The following is a 15697-nucleotide window of genomic DNA, read 5'->3' as shown; positions in this document are numbered from 1 at the left end:
AATTGCTCACTTTTTTTATATTAATGAATTTTCCCAATAATCTCCAATTTTGTACTGAGTTTATTGCCCTGTCTTTTAAAACTTTATGCTTTACATTTTTATTAGGAGCTTCTGGATCAGATGATTTATGAAGAAGAACATATGGAGAAACAGTTGAAGGAATCCATTAAGAAATGGAAGGTGCAACTTCAGATCTTGTGTTCTGAGCTTTATCTTGATCCTTATAAGGTAATGTTCCTTTCTTTTTTTTTAAAAAAAGTGAAACTTAAGTGACCTCTTGAGAGTTCAAGTAAAAACTTCTCAATTGGTGCAATCTTGCTGTTTCATCCATAACTGTTTAGATGAAGGCTGACTATAAATCAAATATCCAATCTGCATGATGCTGTGGTGTCTTGTGCTACATAGGGTCCTGGAATGCCAAGAGTTTTTTAGATTAGATTCCTTACAGAATAGAAACAGACCCTTCAGCCTAACAAGTCCATACTGACCCTCCAAAGAATAACACACCCAGACCATTCCCCCACCCTATATGTACTCCTGATGAATGCACCTAATACTGGGCAATTTAGCATGGCCAATTCAACTGACCTGCACATCTTTGGATTGTGGGAAGAAACTGGAGCACCTGGAGGAAACTCACGCCGACACTGGGAGAATGTGCAGACTCTGCACAGTTGCCTGAGGCAGGAATCAAACCTGGGTCCCTGGTGCTGCAAGGTAGCGGTGCTAACCACTGAGCCACCATGCTGCCTAAAGAGGAAGTGGATCTGTTGCTAAGATCGGCTGTTGATAAACTATTGTCCCAAATTTTGGTTTTGAATTGCAATAACTACAACAAACTGGCTGTTCAGCATCACATTTTGAGCATAACTCCTTCATCGACTCACCTGCTCCTCAGATGCTGCCTGACCAGCTGTGCTTTTCCAGCACCACACTTTTTTGGACTGAGTTAAACATGCTGCTTATGTTGCGTTTATTTAATCCTCTTAAGAGTTCCATTAGCTAATCTTGCTTTGTTTTTTTTTTTGAACAGTTTTTTTTTGTGCACACCCTTTTAAGGCATCTAATTTTTCACTTTTATGTACTATGTTTTTGTTTAAATTCCTGGGTAGTGTATCAGCATTTTGAAGTGTCATAGGCATATCTTCATTTGTAGGCTGTTGTGCATTTGTTAGCTACTTCAAGTATATTAATCTGAAAGAAATAGAAAAATCCCTCTACCTCTGGAATAGGATTGAGTTCAACTTGTGAGGTTACTAAGGTGGCTATTTGATCAGCTTTCCCATCAAAAGTCCAGAATATTCCTGATCTTGGCAAATCTGTTAAGTGAACACATTTGGTTGGCTTGTTTGTGATTTGAAAGAATGCAATGGGGATCAGCTAAAAATTGTTCTTGCCTCTTCCTTTTGGAAGTTCTCTTTCAAATAAAGATTGAGTAGGTGGGTCTGACTTTATCATTCTTGATTATAGTTGTCCTTAACAGCAAGGCTGTTCCTGATCAAAATTCAAGGGTAACAAGATTTGTACAATCATGGTTTAAAATTTACTATATTCGAACTAAATGTTGTTAATTCATAGGCTGATGAAAGCTCTACTCCACTTCAATTGGAAAAGGAACTCAGAAAAAAAGTAGAGTCCTTGCTTGAAGAGAAAAATGGTCGCATGGCAGAATGTGAAATGCTATTGAAAGAAGATCAAGCTTTGTGTACTGACCTTTGCAAGACACCATATTACATCCCTACTGGCAAAGTTCCATCTCCACAAGAATTAGAAGAGCTGAAAAATCACCTAATAAGTACAGCCAAAGAAAAGGTATTTAGAACAAAATACCAAAACATTGAAGTCTTCCAAAGTATTTGATGCAGTCATTTTCAGACTTTTTTTAAACTGGGGTTTAGTTGGTGCCAAGTTTTAGGCAAGTATGAATAATTTTTGGGGAGGGGGTGAAGGTTGTGGTTGGAGAAGTCTCCAATCGGATGGATGATTTGGTGAGTAGGTAAGATCTCCATTTCTGTGGCCTCTGGTATCCCAAAGCGTTTTGCAACCAATTAAATTGTTTTTGAAGAGTTATAACATTAGAGATGGACAATTTGCGCACCGTTTCCATCGTAAGTAGATAAACTGTAATCATGATGTTAATTGAGAAATATTCGAGTAAAAAATCTTCGGCTGGAGGAGGAGCGCCTCATCTTCCGCCTGGGAACCCTCCAACCACAAGGTATGAATTCAGATTTCTCCAGCTTCCTCATTTTCCCCTCCCCCCCCCCCCCCCCACCTTGTCTCAGTCGGTTCCCTCAACTCAGCATCGCCCTCCTAACCTGCAATCCTCTTCCTGACCTCTCCGCCCCACCCCACTCCGGTCTATCACCCTCACCTTGACCTCCTTCCACCTATCCCACCTCCATCGCCCCTCCCCCTAGTCCCTCCTCCCTACCTTTTATCTCAGCCTGCTTGGCTCTCTCTCTCTTATTCCTGATGAAGGGCTTATGCTCGAAACGTCGAATTCTCTATTCCTGAGATGCTGCCTAACCTGCTGTGCTTTGACCAGCAACACATTTGCAATTGAGAAATATTGCCAAGATGGGGAATTATTCTCTGCTCTTAAACTAATGCAGAGGCAATATTTTTGGTGTTTCCTCACTGCTGAATATCTACCTGGATTGTCATTGAGCATGCAGCCTGTGAGTTCACTGCTTCCAACTGACACCCTGAAGGATGGTAAAGAAACAGTGCATGGAGCAAGAGAAGTAACATATGTGAAAATCAGAAAGATCAGTTTAGATTGGGTGACTACTTTTGTGGAAAGATCATTGTTGAGCCTGTCGTCCCAGGCTTCAAGCTCGGTTATCTTTGATTTCCATTCTCTACTTTCTGCAATGTCTCAAACTTTGTGCAGCACCCTTACTTTTGTTTTTTACAGTTTCTGGTATTAGTATTACTATTTAAGTTCCTAACTCTGCCCCTTTTATTTTTCTGCCGCCTTCATTTTGTAATGTCTGCATTTTTGGCTTGTGTCTTATTCACTTGTATTTCCAGCCCAGTTTCATTTACCTATTTTTCCCTTCCCTGTTTTTCCTCCTCTATTCTCACCTCATCCTCCTCCTTGTCTCTTCACAGCCATCACCATTGATCCTTTGAATTTCTCCCTTGAAAAGGTGCTGACCGAATGTTGATATCAAAATTAAATTAACTTTTTTAAAACCATTTGTAAATGGGCCTCCAGCAGTTTTTTAATCCGGATTGAGAAGCTTGCATGTTTCTGTCAAGTTCTCGTTCTTGCATACAAATGAGTACATGCCCAACCTTCTCAACCTTTTCCCCTATTAACCAGTTCCTCCTTACTTGGTATTAGCTCAGTGAACACATCTCTGGACCACCTTCAATGCCAGCATATCTTTTCTTGCCTAAAGGGACCACAAGTCTTCAGTAATCCAGCTGTGGTCTGACTAGTCCCTTGTATGGAACACTTCCTTATCCCCTCGTGTTCTGAGGTAAGATCCAAATTTCACTTGCCTACTTTGATGCTAGCATCCTGTTTCATAGACAGGATTCCCTAACCCTCCTGTTTGGTAGGTTTGTGCAGTCTTTCTCTAATTAAAATCGTCTCTTCCTGCATAACCCCTCACTTGTGAACATTGTTTCATCTGCCAGTCCTTTTAATATCTTTGTTCCTTCAAGGTTTTCCATTTACACTGAGCATTGACCCTTCTGGTTACTTATGTAGTTGTCAAATTAAGATCATAATGTTGGGTTTTTTCCAAAAATTCTTGATGCAACTGCAATATGGCAACTTATGAACAAGCAATTTTATTAAGCACAGTACAACCTTTTTGGAGAAACTCTTGATGCACTTCACCATGCTTGTCGAGAGGCCTTCCTGAACAGAGGAAACAGTTCTTCCTTTATATAAAATCTTTAGATACTTCAGTCAGTGCCCACAAGACAACCCCCAGTCACTTCCTCAGTCACATGCCATTCAAGACACAATGCAGTGACCACATCATTTCCAAAAATAAATATAATCTAACTCATCCCTGAATGGTCAAATCTGTTGTGAATAATTTCTTAACTACAGGGAGTAGTCAGGATTCTAACTGTAATGTTCTTTGTTTTTTTTTAATTGGATGATGCAAATGCTAATTATCTCTGAATAATGGGAGATGGCCATGTAAATGGCTCTGTACGGCAGGGGATGGGAATGTAAACACACTTACATTCTACCTGTAGATCAGAGACATCCCACCCTGCTTTCAGGATACTCAATTTCTTGCAGGTCATCAGAGCAAAGTAACTCTCCTGTATCTCAAAATTATAGGAGCACTAGACCCTTCAGCCAATAAAGTCTGTTGTGCTATTCAATGTTTCTTAACCCTCTCCTGCTTTCTCTGTAACCCTTGATCCCTTAAGAATCCAGAATCTATCCATCTTTGTCCTAAATATACACCATCTCTGTGGGCATGGATTCTGTACCCAACCCCCAAACCAATCCTACTAAACACCAGCAAAGACAGTCCTCAACTGTTCTTCCCTTCATTCCTGTTGTCATTCTTCTGAACCCTCTCCAAGGCCAGCACATCCTCCTTGGGTACACACCTAAAACTGCTCACCACCTTCTAAATGCAGTCTGACTAGAGCCTTGTACAGCCTCAGCACTATCTAGCTCTCTCCATGCTTGTAATTGCCAACTGAAAGTTGTGTATTAATCTGAAGAGAATTCTGAACTTGACTCCTAGATTTCTAAAGCTTTTCCCATTTTAGAAAATCTGTCTCTGACGACCAAAGTACATAACCTCACTTTGCTAAATTTCATTCCACCTACCAATTCCTTGCTGATTTTTCTCCCAGGGAATGATCTTTCCCCAACGCTGATAGGGGTGGGGAGGGAAATTTATCTTTTGGGGTCAGTTTGGCGGTGGTGGAGGATGATGTGATGTATGCAGAGGTTGGTGGAGTGGAAGGTGGGGGGGAGTGGGGGATGTTCAAGGGCAGTGGTGCATGAGTTGGAGGAGATGCTCTGGAGGCATCATCTCAACTGCATGAGAAGGGAAGTTATGATCATGGAAGAATGGGGCCATCTGGGGCTTAGAGTCATAGAGATGTACAGCATGGAAACAGACCCTTCGGTCCAACCCGTCCATGCCGATCAGACTTCCCAACCCAACCTTGTCCCACCTGACAGCACCCAGTCCATATCCCTCCAAGCCCTTCGTATTCATATACCCATCCAAATGCCTTTTTATATATTGCAATTGTACCAGTCTCTGGCAGCTCATTCCATACACATACCACCCTCTGCATGAAAAGGTTGCCCCATAGGTCTCTTTTATATCTTTCCCCTCTCACACTAAACCTATGCCCTCTAGTTCTGGCCTCCACAACCCCAGGGAAAAGACTGTCTATTTACCCTATCCATATTTGTGGAATTGGGAATAAGGGATGGCGTTTTTACAGGAGGTGGGTGGGTGGAAGTGTAGTCTAGGTAGCTCTGGGAGTTGGTGAGATTGTAGTAGATATCTAGTTAGTCAGTTGCCAGAAAGATTGTTGAACAGGTCCAGGAAGAGAGGGAGGTGCCTGAGATGGTCCAGGTGAGTTGGAGGTTGGGGTGGAAGGTATTAATAAAGTTGAATGGTTCAGCCACCTTGTGGGAGCATGAGGCGGTGCTGATACACTGCACCAGCCCCCATATTGATGACTGTAACTGCAAAAGGCCTATTTGACAAACACAGGCAGGCATAGCTGGATCCCGTGTGGGTGCTCATGGCTACCCCTTTGGTTTGGAGGAAGTGGGAGAATTAGAAGGAGAGGTTGAGTGAGGAACAGTTCTGCCAAGTGGATGAGGGTGTCAGTGGAAGGGTGCTGTTTGGGATGCATGAGAGGAAGAACCGGACGGTTTGGAGACCTTCGTCTTGGCAAATTCTAGTGTACAGGTCTGGATGTCCATGGTGAAGATGAGGCATTAGGGACCAATTAAATGAATCTTGGAGGTGAAGGGTGTAGATGGTGTCATGAATGTAGGTGGGGAGTTCCTGAACTAAAAGGGATAGGATGGTGTCAAGGCATTACACAAACGCCACCCCCCACCTGTTTTCCCCCACTACATCAATGACTATCGGCACCACTTCATCCTACCATGAGAAGCTGAAGAGAAACAAAAGCGTGGATTATTTACCCAGATTGGATGGACTACACTACAGGACTCTGAAGGAAGTGGCAGAGACACTGGTTACGATTTTGTTTTTTTAGGAGTCGCTGGATTTGGGGAGGGTCCCAAAGGACTAGAAAAAGGCTAATAATACACTCCTGTTCAAGAAAGGGAGGGAGGTAAGTAGAAGATGGGAAACTATGGTCTGGTTAGTTTGATCATCTTGGACACCTCCCTCTCTTCCTGGACCTCTGGATGCTGCCAGTTCTGCAATACACCCCTCTCTGCCTTCTCAGTCAACCAGTCCTCTATAAATGGCTGTTCTTCACCCCAACAGTATGGGGTGTTTTATTTAGCAGCCTCCTGTGTGGCACCTTTATCAAAGACCTTCTGGAGATCCAAATAGAATATGTCCACCAGCTCCTCCTAAGTGGCTTGTTACTGCCTCAGAGGTCTAATATTTGACAAGTATGACTGCTCCTTGACAAAAACCATGCTGACTCAACCCAATTTACCATACACTCTTCTCTACAATCCCAGACCCTAAAATATTACCAACAAAATCAAACTAACCAGACAATTTCCCATCTTCTACTTACCTCCCTCCCTTTCTTGAACAGGAGTGTTTTATTAGCCTTTTTCTAGTCCTTTGGGACCCTCCCCAAATCCAGTGACTATTATATTAAAATAAAATCGTAACCAGTGTCTCTGCCATTTCCTTCAGAGTCCTGTAGTGTAGTCCATCCAATCTGGGTAATTAATCCACGCTTTTGTTTCTCTTCAGCTTCCCCAGCACCACCTCTGGCCATTACACTCACCTCTGCCTCTTTCCCTTAATTCTGATATGCTGCTGGCATCTTCCACTGAAGACAGCTGCAATGTCCCTTTTTCAGTTCCTGTATTTCTTTTTGTTCCTTGTCACCACTTCTCCAGCATTCCAATGTCCACTCTTGCCTCTTGCTTTTAATACAAGTGCTCTAACAATCTTTATGCTGGGTGGCTTCTCTGGTGTTTTGAGCTATCCCTTAGCAACTAAGGCAGAAATATTTCCAGATGTTGTACTTTTTCTCCTGTGGCAATAGATTTGACGTAACAAAGGAATTGTATAAATCACTTCAAGGTTTTTAATTGGCAAGAGATTAATCTTTTGTGCATTTTATACTCCTGAATTTAGTTTTTGTTCCTGTGCTCCAATCATTTTTTTTTAAATAAGCAGGAGTGCCGTTTAGCTACTTTCCTTGGACTCCGGCAAGAGATTAAAAAGCTCATGGCGGAGATTGATCATGTCCCTGATACTACATTTGAAAAAGATGCAGTCCTTGAGGAGGAGAATCTATTTTTCCTCTCTGATGGAAATATTAAATCACTTGAGGTGCTTCGTCACCAGGTCAGTTCCTTTTTTTGTTTTTCTCTCTTATATAAATGTCCTCGTGCCCAATTTGTTCACATTGAGACTTGCTGACGTGTGCTATTCACTTGTAATTTCTCATTACTACTGTTTTAAACTTTCAGTTAGAGGTGCAAAAGGAGGAATTGATGGCTTCACAAGAGTCTCTGAAAAAACAGATTCATTCTCTTTGGAACACTTTACAAATCCCTTTAGAGGAGCGGAACTTGTGTACAACAGGTTCAATACATCAAGTCAATATAGCGGTTAGTATTGAATCTCTGCAGTTGGTTAATGTCAACATGTGCATGGATGTTTTAAGAACAAACTTGACTTTTCAGAATGTAAATTGTAATTGTAGAGTAACTCCAAAGATGACCACTTTTTTCTTCAGCAGTTCTACATTAAACTTACTAGATATCCAAACTGAGAGTCAGGACCATCTTAACCTCTAGTTGTCACACTTGCACCTAACTCTTAGTCAAGGCAGTGTAAATTGTCACTTGTATTCTTTTAACACTGATTTTTTTTAAAAAAATAGAATATTGTTGTCCTGAATTTCCTGTGTTACAATGGCTTACAACTTTTTGTTCCATAGTTGCAACAGGAGCTTGAACAGCTTCAACTAATGCAGGCTAAGAATATTAAACAAATCATCACTGGCATCCGACAAGAATTAAACACCTATTGGGACAAATGTTACTACAGCCAGAAACAAAGAGAAGAATTTGCTTTCCTATCACATGGTAGGTTCATTTTAATGTTCTTTGCGTTGCTTGTAAACTGGAAATTTGGATGGAATATCTTCCCAACTTGATTGCAAAAGAAGTTATTCTTGTCAGTTGTTAGACGAAATAATTTTTTTGTAACTTTTTTTTAAAGCCTACTTCACATGCAGAATATATAGCATGTGCCAGATCTAAGGGGTGGAGGAACATAGAAACAATTGGTTGTTGCTGGGAATGCCACATTGCAATGATCAAGTACACTTCCTTTCCCAAATATTTCCAGTATTAATGATCAATATGATTCATGTGCAGAAAATTTCACGGAAGAGTTGCTAAAAGTACATGATGAGGAACTTGTAAAGATTACCCTCTATTACCAAAAACACCAAAAATTGTTTGCTGACATTGAAAAGAGGGAATGCTGGTGGAAGACCTTCTTAGAACTTGAGGTACTGTCATGCTGATACGACATTGTCGTGCTAACTCAATTTATTCATGTACATTTCATACTCTTGGGCCTTGCATTCTAGGGATGGTTTTTACTGCTAACAATCACTTGTCTAACTTGTATAATTTAATGTGTTCCCCATTCAAGCTTACTCTAGTCGTCTGGTTAGTTTGGTTTTTGCAAGAATTGATTTTAAAACCAGACAAGGAAAGTACATCTTTAAGTTATTCTTATTTTAAGTGTAAAAAAGTGAAGTGCTTTGGCCAGTTTGTTTGATCTAAGTTTGTTGAACTGCTTCAAGTTCTTTAGTTTTGATTCACTTAGTTCATTTCCAATCCCAAAAACTATTTAGTCAGCCAAACTTGATAGTAGCTGAAAATGTGGAGCAGGAGAATCGACGTGTCGGGCATGCTCCTTTGGATGCTGCCTGACCCGCTGCGCTTTTCCAGCAACACATTTTCAGCTCTGATCTCCAGCATCTGCAGTCCTCGCTTTCTCCCAAATTTGATAGTACCTATTCAGCAGAAATTGCAAACTAAAATGTGCTGGCTTTCTAAGTCAGTGAATTGCAATATCTGTGTGTAACTGAACAGAATTTTTTCATGGCTAATAAAAGTTATGGTTTTTTTTTAAGAAGCATTATATTAGAAGCAAGCTTTTTGCCAAACTGACTACACCCTTTGGTAAAGTGATTATCAACAGCATTTCTTTCATATATGCAAGAATTCCATTTTCTAGAAAAATCTTTAGGCATTCTCAGTAATTTCAAATTGTTACTTGCAGGTGATGCTCTTTTGTTGCTGAAACTTGATTTTCTACTGTTTGTGTTAAGGAATACTTTGCACACTGGAAACTCTTCTTGTATGTAATTTGAATGGCAAATTTAGTAACTAATGTTTTGACTCAAGAAGTACAGCTACCAAATATAACTTGGTGTAATGCAATTTGTGGTGTTGTAACATTATTTTATGCTGAAATGAAATATGTAATAATACCTTGTGCAGAAGAAGGCATCTGATCCACACAGATATGCTAATAGAGGTGGAACTTTACTTAAAGAAGAGAGAGAACGTTGTTGGCTTCAGAAGAAAATACCAAAGGCAAGCATCCTTTCACTTCCTATGGAGAATTTTTTTTCCATTTTTTAAAAAAAATTTTGTTTTTTCACACCACTTTGTTTAAAAGATCATTTGTGTCCTTGTTTATGGTTTCACTTTTACATTTTTTTTAAAAAGATTTACACTTGCTTCCTCCTCCAGCTGGAAGACGAAATCAAAATATACATAGAGAGAATGGAAACTGAGCAAGCCCGTCCCTTTTTGGTTAATGGGCAGAGGTTCCCAACGTACATTGCTAATCAATGGGCAGAACTTAGGCTCAAGAAAGAACAAGAGAAACAAGAGAGAGTAAGTAATCTGATGTTCAGGACGAAGTGTTTATGTGTGTTTGTTTTTTTAGCAAATAGTTAAACCTCCCCTCTTCCTTCTCTGCTTTGCTTTTCCAAACATGCTTTTGTATTTAAATAATCTGACAATCACAATATGAGCAGCGATAGCAATCTCAGACCAGAGAATCTAAACATCTTGATGTTTAATGAAATTACCTTTTTTCTGAATCTTGCACCCATCACCGAACTAGACAGTTAGAGTCAGTCATAAAGATGTACAGCATTGAAACGCTCCTTCAATCCAACCTGTCCATGCTGACCAAATATCCCAACCCTATCTAGTCCCACCTGCCAGCACATGGCCTTTATCCCTCCAAACCCTTCCTTCCTATTCATATACCCATCCAAACGTCTTTTTAAATGTTGCAATTGCAACAGCCTCCACCACATCTTCTGGCAGCTCATTCCATACACATGCCAACCTCTGTGAAAAAGGTGCCTCGTAAGTCTCTTTTATATCTTTCCCCTCTCGCCCTAAACCTATGCCCTCTAGTTCTGGATGACTCCACCCCAGGGAAAAGGCTTTATGTATTTATCCTATCCATGCCCCTCCATTTTGTAAACCTCCTATAAGGTCAGCCCTCAACCTCTGCTCCAGGGAAAACAGCCCCAGCCTGTTCAGCCTCTTTCCCCATAGCTCAAATCATCCAACCCTGGCAACCCTCTTGTAAATCTTTTCTGAACCCTTTCAAGTTTCACAACATCTTTCCAATAGGAAGGAGACCAGAAATGCACGCAATATTCCAACAATGGCCTAACCAATGTCCTGTACAGCTGCAACATGACCTTCCATACTCTGACCAATAAAGGAAAGCATACCAAACACCACCTTCACTATCCTACCGACCTGCGACTCCACTTTCAAGGAGCTATGAACCTGCACTCCAAGGTCTCTTTGTTCAGCAACACTCCCTAGGACCTTACCATTAAGTGTATAAGGCCTGCTAAGATTTGTTTTCCCAAAACGCAGCACCTCGCATTTATCTGAATTAAACTCCATCTGCTACTTCTCAGTCCATTGTCCCATCTGATCAAGATTCCATTTGTGCTCTGAGGTAACCTCCATTGCTGTCCACTACACCTCCAATTTTAGTGTAACCTGCAAACTTACTAACTATAACTCTTATGCTCCCATCCAAATCATTTATATAAATGATGAAAAGTAGTGGACCCAGCACCAATCCTTGTGGCATTCTACTGGTCACAAGCCTCCAGTCTGAAAAACAATGCTCCTCCACCACCACCAACCTCTGTCTTCTACCTTTTTTGAACTACAGTTCTGTATCCAAATGGCTAGTTCTCCCTGCATTCCATGAGATCTAACCTTGCTACCCAATCTCCTATGGCATACCTTGTCAAATGGGTAAAAAAAATGAGGTCTGCAGATGCTGGAGATCACAGTTGAAAATGTGTTGCTGGTTAAAGCACAGCAGGTTAGGCAGCATCCAAGGAATAGGAAATTCGACGTTTCGGGCATAAGCCCTTCATCGGGAATGAGGAGGGTGCCAAGCAGGCTAAGATAAAAGGTAGGGAGGAGGGACTTGGGGGAGGGGCGATGGAGATGTGATAGGTGGAAGGAGGTCAAGGTGAGGGTGATAGGCCAGAGTGGGGTGGGGGCGGAGAGGTCAAGAAGAAGATTGCAGGTTAGGAGGGCGGTGCTGAGTTGAGGGAACCAACTGAGACAAGGGGAGGGGAAATGAGGAAACTGGAGAAATCTGAGTTCAAATGCCTTGTCAAATGCCTAACTGAAGTCTATATAGATCACATCCACTGCTCTGCCCTCAACCAGCCTCTTTGTTACTACTTCAAAAAGCTCAATCAAGTTTGAGACCTGATTTCCCATGCACAAAGCCATGTTGACTATCCCTGATCAGTCCTTGCTTTCCAAATACATGTACGTCCTGCCCCTCAGGATTCCCTCCAGCACCTTGCCCACCACCGACGTCAGGCTCACTGGCCTATAGTTCCCTGGCTTGTCCTTACCACACTTCTTAAACAGTGGCACTACATTAGCCAACCTCCAGGCACCTCACTTGTGACATTCAATGATACAAATATCTCAGCAAGAGGCCCAACAATCACTTCTGTAGCTTCCCACAGAGTTCTAGGGTACACCTGATCAGGTCCTGGCGATTTTGTCCACCTATATGCATTTCAAGATGTCCAGCACTTTCTCCTCTGTAATATGGACATTTTGCAAGGTGTCACTATCTATTTCTCTACATTCTATATCTTTCATATCCTTTTCCACAGTAAATACTGATGCAAAATACTTGTTTAGTAACTGTCGCCATTTTCTGTGGCGCCACACAAGCTGTCTTGCTGATCTTTTGAGGGGCCCTATTCTCTCGCTAGTTACCCTCTGTCCTTTTTTACATTTTGTTTAAAAAAAAACCCTTTGGGTGATTTTTTTTTTTGTTTTTTCTAATTTCTATTTGCCAAAGCTATCTCATTTCCTTTTTTTTTTGGCCTCTTGATTTCCCTCCAGTATACTCCTACTTTATACTCTCTTCTAAGGATTCACTCAATCTATCCTGTCTATACCTGACATGCTTCCTTTTTCTTAACAAAATCTTCAATTTCTTTAGTCATCTAGTATTCCCTATACATGCCAGTCTTTCCTTTTCATCCTGACAGAAATATACTTTCTCTGGATTCTCATAATCTCATTTATGAAGGCTTCCCATTTTCCAGCTGTCCCTTTTTTACCTGTGAACATCTGCCCCCAATCAGCTTTCAAAAGTTCTTGTCTAATACCATCAAAATTGGCCTTTCTCCAATTTAGAACTTCAACTTTTAGATCTGGTCTATCCTTTTCCATCACTATTTTAAATCTAATAGAATTATGGTTTTGTATAAACACTGGATGCAACGCAGGTCAAATTCTAGGAACTCTGCACTAAGTATTGTCTCCTGAGCCTAATAGTCTTCCTCAGTCCAACCATTCAGACAAATTACCTAAATGTACCACTTTGAGTGGCAGTGGCGTATACCCATCTGCAACTTGCAATACAGCTACTTGGGAACACTAACGGTGTTTCCTTGCAGTGCCCACCATCCTGACATGGAACTAGAACACCACCATTCCTTCACTATCATTGTTTAAAATTCTGGAACTCCCGATCAGCAGAGCATTTGTACCCCTTGGGAACTGCAGTGGTTCAAGAAAGCAGCTCACCACAATTTTTTTTTTTATTTAACTTTTGTGTATGCTACAAGTGATTGGAAGTCTGTTTGCATTTCCAGTGTATAAAGAAAGAAGATGGGGCTGGCTATAAAACCCCTTTAAAAAGAACATTGACTGCATCTAGTACATCTCTGAGGAAAATCCGAAAAGTAAGTCAACAAGTCTCTTTAAGGGCAATGCTGACTGCTAGTTTATAACTCTTTAATCTCTATTCCCAGATATTTAGGACATTGGTTCACACTATTTTTAATTTTGATTAAATTCATATTGGACATTTTATTCTTTCCAATGAGCAGAACATTCTACCCCAGCATTTGCTGAGCTGTTAAACCTGCAATAACACTTAGCCTCTTTTCTCTGTTTTGAACATTTTGGCAGAGAGAGGAAACCCTCTAGCAATTTCAACTAAAGTAATTAATCTTCTGTGAATGAATGCCATTGTTGACCATGCTTATTTGAGATTTGAAGAGCTAAAATGATGGGTCTGCTTCTCCTTGAGGTGTTTTGACCTAACCAATCTCTTCCATAAGAATTGGAAGCATGCTTTCATAATTCAAAGCATGAGAAAGTAAATTCAGCCAGTATCCCAGTTATTGGGATGATTCAATTGTAAGTGATTTTGCTTGACTGAGAATTGGCTTCCTCCTGTGGATCAGGCTGGACGTGCCCTCCTGCCAGGAGTGATTGGGTTGACGGGGACAAACACTGTTTCTTGAAGTTACAGTAACCGAGCAAGTTTGAAGTATATTTTCTGGTCATTGTGATTGAAAAACAGTATTGAAAATATAATCTGTTTCTCATCTTTAATTTTTTATTTTAAAAAATAATGGCAAATCTTGAGTGAAGCCTTGCTCCTAAACAAGTAAATTTAAGAATAGGTGGCCTTAATGATTTTTAACTTTGTGTTCACTAAGTTGTTCAATTCCCATTTTAATACTTAGTGCTGCACTCTTATTGTAGCTTTTAGTTTTTGAATTGTCTTTACATGCAACAATTCCTCCATGACACTTTTTTTAGCAGAACAGAGAGGCACTGGCCAGGGCACCTGTTTGTGACCATTATTACTCTTTTTAAGAGCTTGCTGTGTGACAGTTGGCTGTAGACTTTCCTATGACACCAGTGTCTAAGTATTTTGTTTGCTTTAAATCCTTTTGGAATATCCTGTGATGGTGAAAAGTGTTACATAAAAGCAGATCTCTTCTATTCCTTCACATGCTGTCTATTCCGATAATAATAAAAGCAGGGTGGTATGATCATTCATCCTGGAAATAATTCATCTCCTTTATGAATTTCTTGCAAGATAAAGTTGTGTCCTATGTCACCTCTGTTTGTTTCTCTTTTTTGTAGTTAAATGGGACCTTAAATTTTGCCCCAATGAACAGTAGTGGAAGCCTATGTAATCAAGCGAGAAAACCTGTTCTTGCATCTCAAAAGATGAGACACGTTGCAACAAATACGGTAATGCACATCTGTTTTGAAAGCTAGCTTGTGCACAAGCTTCTCCTAACCAAGTAAACATTAATGCAATTTATTGGTATTATCTCATCTTGTGTAGCTATGAATGTGGTTTAGGTGCTTAACTCTTTTTTTTGTTTCTATATGCAGTAGAAATCCAGCTGACCGTGTAAAATTTTATGTAGCTTTTTCTTAGCAAAATATTGAATGAGAGTTTATACTTTGTAACCATGTACTAAGTTCTAAGCAGTCAGATTTGGGGCATTTGAAGTAATCTGACATATGTTGCAATCAAATGTATCAACAATGAAATTTATGAATCAATTCTGAATATTTCTAAAATGACTGGAAATTCTCAGCGGTTCTGGAGGAAAAACCAGAATTAATATTTGATCTGTGAAATCTGATCAAAAAAGAGGCCATGTTGCATTCTCTTAAAATCGCAAATATTTGCAACTTTATCTTTGAAATTGTACACACCTGATTTATATTGAAGTGGACACCAGTGGAAATTGGGGAAAATGGGAAAATAAGTAAATATAGTTCAGCCAAGAACATCAAATTCGTTTATTTCTACAAATTGAAAGAGTAAGGATAGACTTCCAGCTTGATTTCTCGTAATGAAACATTTAATACAGTTGTGCTGGTCAAAGTGTGTAATTCCAATTTTTTTTTTTGCCTGTATCCATTTTAGACTTGGCTTCCATATCCAAAAAAGGCAATTACATTAAAGGACCACAAACTCTCTTTTTAGGACGAGAGATATCTAAAATGTAGCTGTGCAATGGTCTTTGCTCAATATTGTCCCTTTTCCAAACATGCCCAGCAACCATTCTGAAAACAACATTATGCAAACAGGACTTGGTATGAAAAGGGAGGAGATCAATTTTTCCTTACTAATCT

At 40.2% G+C, this 15697-nt stretch overlaps 1 protein-coding gene across 1 annotated transcript in view; it reads left to right on the top strand.

Annotated features, from left to right (window-relative positions):
- LOC132833387 (protein regulator of cytokinesis 1-like) overlaps positions 1-15697 on the top strand; it is a 40522-nt gene that overhangs the window by 15764 nt on the left and 9061 nt on the right. The window contains exons 3-12 of the mRNA XM_060851621.1: positions 106-228; positions 1579-1812; positions 7359-7529; positions 7655-7795; positions 8128-8275; positions 8570-8706; positions 9710-9805; positions 9965-10111; positions 13399-13488; positions 14687-14797. Coding sequence (XP_060707604.1) covers positions 106-228; positions 1579-1812; positions 7359-7529; positions 7655-7795; positions 8128-8275; positions 8570-8706; positions 9710-9805; positions 9965-10111; positions 13399-13488; positions 14687-14797 — 1398 coding nt within the window. The remainder of the gene's footprint in view (positions 1-105; positions 229-1578; positions 1813-7358; positions 7530-7654; positions 7796-8127; positions 8276-8569; positions 8707-9709; positions 9806-9964; positions 10112-13398; positions 13489-14686; positions 14798-15697) is intronic.

This window comes from Hemiscyllium ocellatum, chromosome 36, assembly GCF_020745735.1.
Source record: "Hemiscyllium ocellatum isolate sHemOce1 chromosome 36, sHemOce1.pat.X.cur, whole genome shotgun sequence".
In the NCBI taxonomy this organism is placed as follows: domain Eukaryota; kingdom Metazoa; phylum Chordata; class Chondrichthyes; order Orectolobiformes; family Hemiscylliidae; genus Hemiscyllium; species Hemiscyllium ocellatum.
Note: the sequence above shows the minus strand (reverse complement) of the source record. Positions and strands in the feature narration are given on the sequence as shown.